At 62.3% G+C, this 8,781-nt stretch overlaps 1 protein-coding gene across 1 annotated transcript; it reads right to left on the bottom strand.

Annotated features, from left to right (window-relative positions):
- Nucleotides 1-497: 497 nt before the first annotated feature.
- On the bottom strand, nucleotides 498-4,613 carry ZBTB42 (zinc finger and BTB domain containing 42). The gene is made up of 2 exons (XM_024231573.3): nucleotides 4,500-4,613; nucleotides 498-4,030 (listed from the first exon to the last, which is right to left on the bottom strand). The coding sequence occupies exon 2, from the start codon at nucleotides 4,011-4,013 to the stop codon at nucleotides 2,745-2,747; it is 1,269 nt and encodes a 422-aa protein (XP_024087341.1). The 5' UTR covers nucleotides 4,014-4,030; nucleotides 4,500-4,613; the 3' UTR covers nucleotides 498-2,744.
- Between the last annotated feature and the right edge of the window lie 4,168 nt (nucleotides 4,614-8,781).

Below are 8,781 nucleotides of genomic sequence, written 5' to 3'. Positions count from 1 at the left end.
CTGGTCTGGGAAGGAAGGCTGTGCTCCCCGCATGGAGGGCTCAGGGCTAACGACCCCCTGCAAGGCCTCTGGAGGGAGCAGGGCAGAGGAGGAGGCGTGGAACTGCCCACCCCAGCCTCATCAGCCCAGAGCCCAGCCCAGCCTGGCACAGGGCTCTAGAAATTTCTGTGCCTTCTCCCACCCGCAAGAGGCCAAGGGCGTAGGGTAGTGGGGAGGGCCATGGCATCGCCAGGTTCACAGGTTTCCTCCAGGGTCCAGCCTCCTTCCCCAGGGCAAGAAACCACTGTGGCCTCCTCTGCCCAAGCTGGCCTGTGTCCTGCGCCTCCCTGACAGATCTGCCTCCCTGGACTCCCCTCCCCCAAACGCTGGCAGTTGGGGACAAACCTGGGGAAAGAGGAGGTGCCACCTCAGCCCTGTCCCAGCCTCCCCCATCCACGAGCATGAGCACGTGGTGGCATCTGGGACACCTGTTCCCACCCGTCCTCAGGAATAGTCACTGCCGTTTCCACCGGAGGTGGGCTTTATTACTGTCACCATGATGTGAAAAGAGGAAGACAGCACCCATTCCCACGCCTCCTAGACACTGTGCACCAACAACTGTCTGCTGGGGTTAGCACGGAGCTGTCCCCACCCCCAGGGTCAGAGCACCCACAGGTGCCGAGCTGGCCCAGGAGACCCCCACACTGCTAACTCTGTTTGCCTTGTGTCTGCACAGGCCTCTACTAAACTCTCCCACACAATTAGTGTCTTAAATATATGTACACGTATATATTTCGTCCCAACTGTGTCAGTTATAAAATTAAAACTGACCACTTCTCCTTACGTTATCTTCACAGTAGCTGTGCAGAAGACAACAAATCCAGTGTTGATAGCTCAGGGCAGGCTGCCCACCCCAGCAAAGGGAAGTTCTTCCCCCATGGGACCCACTGGGGGAACCAGTGCCGCGGCCACATCTCCGTGCTTGGGCGGCAGTGTAGCTGCCCATCTACAGGGTGCCGGGTTGGCTTGGGCCTTGCCATGTGCCAGATGCACACACACACACGCACACACACACACACCTTGCCATGTGCCAGATGCGCGCGCGCGCACACACACACACGCACACGATTATGTAGCACATCACACTGAGCCCTTGCAGAGGTGGGGGCTGGGGCCCAGGACAATCAGAAGCAGGGCCCCTCCCCCAGCTGTCTTGAGACCAAAGCCATCCAGGGCCTCTGAGCCCTGGGGCATCACCCAGAAGCGCTGGGCTCCCAGGCTGGCACCCAGCACACCAGGAGCCCAGGGCACGTGGGAGATGCGCTAGGGATGGTCTTTCACTCCAGACCAGGCTGACTAATAAATATGACATCCAGTGTTGTCAGGAGAAGAGAAAATAATGTAGACTTGGCTGGACTCTGTTGTCAAGGCCATTCCCAGTCACAGAGGAAACATCCCAGGTGGTCTCCAGGCATCCAGGTGGCTCTGCACCTGCTGACCCCCAGAGGCCAGTGAGGTTCTGGCAGCAAGATGTGCTCGATTAGGCAGGCAAAGCAGGGCGACCTGAACCAACAACATGTGCGGGGGTCGTGGTCTCCACATTCTATGCACGTTCGAGGAGTGTCAGTCTCCCAAGGCTGCAGATGGAGGCCCCTAGGGTGCTGCAACTCGCCATGGCCACTTTCACCCATGCCTTGCCGTGGGGAAAGGAAGGCCCGCAAACCCTGCCCCTGGCGGACAGGGCAGCCTTTGCCTCTGCTCAGTCAGTGCTTGGAAATGCCCACAGCTCCAGGGAGACCCCTTAGCAGGCAGAGTGACCTTCAAGGTAAGGCCCACGGTGGCCCAGCAGCAGCACAGAGCTCAGTGGCCCAGGCCCCACCCTGGGGGATGCCCAGAGGCTTCCTACACCTGCACTCAGGCACACAAGCATGTGGCTGGGTGGCCACCAGCGGACATCTGGCCGCCTCGGGAAGCTCTTCCTCAGTCTAAAGAAAATCCAGTCCAAATTCCCACTTTCTCTGCTCAAAGTTACAGTGTGGTCATAACTGCACGCTGTCATGGACCCACGTCCCACCTGAGTGACAATGACGCCACAGCTACTCAGCTTCTAGCTGGCTCTACTCCTGCTGCCTTAGGATCCCTGCTGGGCTGCACCCCCCCACCCAGAGACACCAGCTGTGCCCAGATGGCCCCTGCTGGCACTCACTGTGCCCCAGGCCTTCCTGGCAGGGGTTCCTGCTGCCGCTCCCCAGGAGTGTCCTGTTCCCTCCCAGCGCCCCATTGGGACGCACACCAACAACTTTTCTGACATGTGAATAATTCGCCTAGCATGGGGCCAGGCTCATGAAGACCTCCCCAAGCCTGCCAGAGAGGTGGTCAGGCAAGTCCGGGGCCAAGAAATGGATGTGCCATCTCACACGCAGAAAAGGGGGCAGAGCCAGGTGCTGGTTGGACACCCCTCAGAACTTGGCTGGAGGGGACGGGAGAGGAAGATAATGTCACAGCCTAGGCAGGGCACAGCCTGGGGGCCGGGATGAGTTGGGGAGTGAGGGGAAAGGAGAGGCAAGACGAGAGGAAGGCTGCCCAAGTTACCGAGTCTGAGGCCAAGTTCCAGGAAGCAGCAGCATTCTCTCTGCCAGGCGGGTAGAGCCATCCGGCCTGAGCAGGGACCTCCACTTGGCCAGGCTTCACACCCCATGCTGTGTCCCACCTGGGAGGGCCCATCCCTTCCCTTCCACCCCACCCTCAGGACCCACAAGGATGCATCACACCAGAAGGGACTTGACGAGGCCACAGTGAAACTTGCGGATGTGGCGGTAGAGGTCCCCAGACTGCGTGAAACGGCGCTCACACCACCGGCAGGCATGCGGCTTCTCTCGAGTGTGCACTACGGTGTGCCGGCTCAGGTTGTGGGAGTACTGAAAACTTTTGCCACACTGCACACAGGTATAGGGCTTCTCACCCGAGTGTGTCCGCTCGTGCCTCTTCAGTGTGTATGTGCACGAGAAGGTCTTCCCACAGAGCGGGCAGGTGGGTGCCACGCCGTCAGGGGAGAGCCGGGCCCGGGTGCTGTCTCGCTCACGGAAGTGGGCACTGAGGTGCAGCTGCAGCACGTGGGAGCTAGGAAACAGCTTGCTGCACAACGGGCAGATGCAGAGCGGCCCACCAGGCCCCAGCTCGTCCTCACTCGCCAGTCGCCCTGCATCCAGCTCCAGCTCCCGCCTGCCCTCTCCGCTGACAGGCAGCGGCTGCAAGCCCACCACCAGGCCCTTGGCTGCAGGAACAGGAGGTGGCTTCGGGGGACTGTGGGGGCTCCTAGAGCTGCTGCTCTCCTCCTGTTCGGACAGTGAGTCCCGCTCGTCCTTCACCAGTGGCTGGGCCCCTGGCTGCAATTGGCTGCAGAGGGGTGTCTGGAGGACGCACGGTGGGTGGACCCGCTCCTGCCTTGGGCCAGACTTCAGCGACAGGTCCAGGGCCTGGTCTGACTCTTCTGGGACCTGGCAGGGAGGAGGCCCAGATGCTCGAGGAGGGAGGGCAGCCTTGACCCCAAACGGGGGGAGCTTGGCCTTTCGGGCAGCTGGGCAGAGGTCCGCGGTCCAGACAGGCCAGTGGCACGGTGGCTGAGCAGGTTCTGCCCCAGGGGCAGGGTTCCCCGGGTCCAGACTTCGATCCTTCTCCTGGAGCCTGCCCTTGCAGACCTTGACGATGTCATACATGTGCAGGTAGCTGGCGGCCGCCAGGACGTCCTCCACAGGCAGGCTGCGCAGGTCCAGGCGGCCCTCGTACATGAAGTCCAGCAGGCGGCCGAAGGCGGGCGCCGTGACGATGTCGCCGTTGAGACGCACCGTGTCGCGACTGCCCGCGGGCCGGTCCCTGTAGAAGAGATGGAAGTAGACGCTGCACGCGGCCAGCACGGCACGGTGGGCCGGGAAGCGCGCGTCGCCCACCAGCACGGTGCAGTCGCATAGGAAGCCCAGCTCGCGCTGCTGCCTCAGGCGGCCCAGCAGCCGTCCGCCGTGCTCAGGGAACTCCATGCCGCCGCCGTCATCACCTGGGCACAAACGGGACGCCCGTCAGCGCGCCTGGAGACGCCCACGAAGCGCCCTTCCCGGCTGCAGGCAGCGCGGAAAGAGCGGCGCGGGAGTGACGCGCGCAACCTCCCGTCCAGAGCCGCCGCGGGCACCTGCCCCGAGCAGGAAAAACTCGATCGAAAGTAAACAGTAGCGGCTCCGCCGCGGGGGCGGGTCCCGGGACTCAGGCGCAGGGGCCGGAGCCGCGCAAACCTGCGCGCGTCCCCGCCCGGGCGCTCCTGAACTTCACCGCCGGGCGGCCGCCCGCTCGCGGCGTCCCCGACGCCCGGGTGGCTGCGCCGCCGCCCGCCCCACGCCTCCGCACCGCCTCCAGCTGCCGCCCGGCCCACCAGATGCCGCCGCCGCCGGCCCCATTTATGGCAGCGCGGCCGCGGGGAGCGGGCCGGCGGGAGGGGCGGGCTGAGCCGGGAGCCCGCCCCCCGCGCTCACCTCCACCGCCCCGATCTCCTCTCCGGTCGCCGCTCGCGCGCGCGCCCTCCCCAGTGCGGCCCTGGGGCGCGTGGAGCTGCGGGCAGCGCGCCCCGGCGGGGAGGGCGCGGGGACGGCGAGGGCGCCGGGCGGGGCGCGCTCCAACTTGGCTGGCCCAGCGCCGCCCGCAGCTCGCCCCGCCCCAGAGAGAGCGAAACTCGGGGCGGGGGCCGGAGGGGGCGGGCCAAGCGACTTCCCGGAGCGGCGGAACCGCTGAGGTCACCCTCGCCCCCCCTTCCCTGTCCGCCCCACCCGGCCGGGCCCCGCGCGCAGCCAGCAGGGGCGCTGGGGTGTGAGGGGGGTTTAGGGCACTGCGCGGGGGCTGGGGGTCTCTCGCGATACTTGGCGCTTTGGCCTGGGTCCCCCACCTCCCAACCTTTCGCGGCATGGGGTCCTCACTGCGCCAGTCTGCAAAAGGAACCCTTCCGAGGGTCCGCTTCTATCCCAGCCCGCGTTGGGCAGTCACCCCAGGGTAAACCCGGGACCCTGGCCTCCCGCCACCTCGCAGGGCGCCGGCCTTGGGATGGGGTAGGGGCTGCGTGGATTGGGGGTCGTTAATTTTGCAAAGATGACACCTCCTTCTTCCTTGAAAGCCTCTTTTTGAATTTAATTCAGCTGGGACCCTCTTCCAAACATTCAAGCAGGATCTTGATCCTGGAGTCCAGAACGGGGACTTCCACCCTCTCCACAGACCCCAGCCAGCCCAGCGTCTATGGGGGACCCAGCGCAGAGAGGCACGGAAAACGGGCACCTCCCAGCGGACATGGTGGCATGGGGGAACAAACGCCATAATAGAGAGAGTTGGAAGCCCTCCAGAGCCCAGGGTAGGCAGGAACGTGTTCAAAGAGGAGGAGACTCCGGACAGGGGCTGGCGTGGGTGTGGGGGTAGGGAGGAGTGGGGGAAAGTGTTCCAGGGCAAAGAAGCATTGAGAAGATGTGAGGGGGACGCCTGGTTGTGGGAGAGGGAATCGCCAGAGGAGTAGAGAGTGTGTTTGGCGGGGTTAGGGTCCCTCCCAGGCAGGTGGAGCCTTTTCCCACGGGCGCAACCTGGGCCGCCCTTGACTGAGCAGGTTTGAAGGTACTCTAGACCACCGGGTCATCTTCACAACAGTCCCATTAACTAGACGCTCTTATTTTCATACCTTTTTGGTGAGAGAGGTTAGGTAAGGTACCCAGAGCCATGTATCAGGCAGTAAGTCACTGAACCACGATTTGAATTCAGCCAGTCTCATTCTTCTCTGCCTTGGAGTCCGGGAAATGGAGAATGTAGTGGAGGAGTCACCCCAGTCAAGGCCCAGCAGTGGGGTGCAGGTGGTGCTGGAAGAGGGGCTGGATCACAGAGGACAGGACCCAGCCAGGTATGTGTGCGCAGGAGGAGTGGAGCCCACAGTGCGATCTGAAGTCTGGGAAGGAAGGCCTCGTTGTTACACTAAAATATCATTCCTTGTTTCACCGGATGACCTGCATCTTTATTTCCTAAACGCGGCAACTGCAGCTTGGACTCCTGGAATGACACTGCACTTACAGCCACTGAGACCAGCTTAGGGACAGCAGAGGCCTGGCTCCCATTGCTGCCGGCCATCCACCCTAAGGACCCCTTCCCGAGGAAGGTCAACTCCCCTCTCTCCACCCATTTAAATAATGATCTGTCTTACCCTAGCCACTAGCAGGAATAGCTGAATTCGAGTAAGTTAAGGGTGAACAGATGTGACTGCTCCCTTCCTGCCCTGCCTGGATCAGAGCCCTGCCCCGGCCCCTCCCAACCTTGAGCACGACCAAACTTTTAACCTCTTTGAACCTCAAGAATCCTCATCTGCAAAATGGGAGTCAGAGTGCATCCCAGGGTCTTTGTGAAAATTAACTACAGGGCCTGGCACTCAGCAAGCTCTCAGGTTCTGGAATGTTCTTCCCGAAAGAACCCTTCACTAGTTTCTCTTCATTCCTGTCTCTGCTGAAAGTCCGCTCCTTAGTCAGGGTGGCCATTCCTGCCCACCTTAGCTAAGCTCCCTTGCAATCCCTTCGGCTGCATACCCTCCTCTCCAGCCCATTCCGGGTGTCCTGTGATTGTGGGATATCCCATCTCCTGAAAGGGAAGGGGCTGTTTTGTTCACTTGGTGCTTAAAAGTTGGCAGGACGCAAGTGGGTGTTCAGTAAATGTTTGTTGAGTGAATGCGTGACGGTTGCTTCTGTGAGTGATAACGATGGTTCCACCACCCCTAATCCTGAGTCCTCTGTGGCAACAGTCCAACTCTGCCTGCCCACACCCCCAGCCCCTGAGCCTTCAGAGCAAGTAGGGGTGGCCTGCCACACTGGGGCTCTGGGCAACAGGCTGACAGCTCCCCAGTGCAGGCTGGGAGCAAGCACCCTAGCCTGCCCTGCCTGGCTAGCGGGACAGAGAGAGCCTGGACACTTAATGGGGGTTGTGGTACACAGGGAGGGTCAGGATGCTGCCTTCAGGAGCCTAGGGTAGGAAGGCGGGCCCAGCTAGGAATGGGCTAGAGGAGGGGGAGGGGACAGTGGGAGAGAAGCTCCTTGTCCCTCTCAGGTCGGGATGTCTGGGTTCAAGTCCCTCCTGCCCCACACTGATCAGGGAAGGGGGGCTGTCCCAGGCAGAGAGCGCCCAGAGTTGGTGCTGGGATCCCGGCCAGCCTGTAGTCCTCAGAGCCCCTGTGACTGGCTGGGTCTCAGGTGCAGGAATGACAGGACACCGTCACACAGCCACTGTCGCGGCAGTGGTGGTTCAGGCAGAACCTCTGCAGACTCAGGCGGCCATCTGGCCTGGGAGCTGCCCTGAGGCCCCGCCCTGCAGCTGCTGCCGGGACCTACACAGCCCAGGGACCTCGAGTCCTGCCCCCCGCCAGCAGCTGCAGAAGGTGACAGGGCAGGAGGCCCCTGAGCTCTGGGAGGAGGCAGCCGGCGGGCCCTCCCCTGGTGCAGCAGTTTTTGTCGGAAACATCTGGCCACAGAGCACCCCAGCAGTCCCAGCAGCAGCCGTGGGGCTGGGTTCTCTCCTGACCATTCTGTCTGGGGTGGGAGGGGGTGTTCTTGAAGAGAGGACTCTGCTTTCCCTCTGGGAGGCCAGAGGAGAGGGAGCTGGCCCTGCCCACTGGGAAACCCCCGTCTTTGGGGGAGGGCAGTTCATGCCAAGGTGAAGAAGACAGGACTGGAGTGTGGGGCCCACTGCGGGTTGCAGACACCAGCGGATGCCAGGGCACCAGGCTGGGAAGACTGGGAGGCCTCCTTGGAGACAGCTGGTGCAAAATAAGCAGGAGGTCCGACCACTTCAAGAACAGCCCGCAGTGTCACTGCCTCTTCCGTGAGAGGGTGCCCTGCTCCCTTCCACACCCCCCCCAGCCTCGGCCACTTGCTGGCCTTGTCTCATGGCCCTCTCATCCTCTGCTTCCTCCCTGAATTCCTTTCTCCATCCTTGCATGGCAGAGCCCAGGACGGTAGACAGATACCAGGAAATCTTCCTGGGGGAGCAGTGGGCAGGTGGGACAGTCCCAGAGGGAGCCCCAGGTGGCCCATGGTGCAGGTTTGCTGGGTGAGAGACAGACACCAGACGCCCAGGCTCTGGGGGCAACCCTTGGGTCAGGTATCCCACCCAAGCGGCGCAGACCGCTGGGCCTCTGACTTGGCCCCCTGGAGGTAGGGCCCTTCCTGGGGTTACAAAGTCTGAGCTGGGAGGGAGCAGAGGTGCTCAGGGAAGAGGGCAGGAATGGGGAGTCCCCCGTCTGAGGAGCGAGTGCCCCCATGCAGGGGGAGACAGTCCTTCTCTTGGTCAGCCCCAAGAGGCAGGGATGAAGCCCCAGTTTTGGCTGCAGACTCTGTCCTGAGCGCTGGGCCGAACCTGCTGCCTTTGTCTACATCTCCTCCCACCCCCTCCCCTGCTGCCAGCTGAACTCACTCTGGCTGAAAATAAAAATGCTCCCCCCACCCCAATACTTAGCAGCCTCAGGAAGGTAACTCACAAGAGTCCCTCTTTCACAAAAGGGTTATTATCAACTGTTGGCCTCTGGAATGGGGGAGGGGCAGTTGTTGGAGGAACTTCTGGCTAGGAATGGGTCGGGGTGGCAGTCACCTGCATTGTCCTGTGAGTGTGCAGGAGAAAGGGGTCTGTGTCCCACTCACTCACTCCATACCAGGGCCATCTGCCTCCCAGTGGACTTCAGACTGGGTGTCCGGGCCGACCAAGTCCACCCAGCAGGGAGGGCCCTGGGCTCTCAGCTGTCACAGCCCACCC

The sequence above is a fragment of the Pongo abelii genome, chromosome 15 (genome assembly GCF_028885655.2).
Source record: "Pongo abelii isolate AG06213 chromosome 15, NHGRI_mPonAbe1-v2.0_pri, whole genome shotgun sequence".
NCBI lineage: Eukaryota > Metazoa > Chordata > Mammalia > Primates > Hominidae > Pongo > Pongo abelii.
This window is presented reverse-complemented; position numbering and strand designations above follow the sequence as displayed.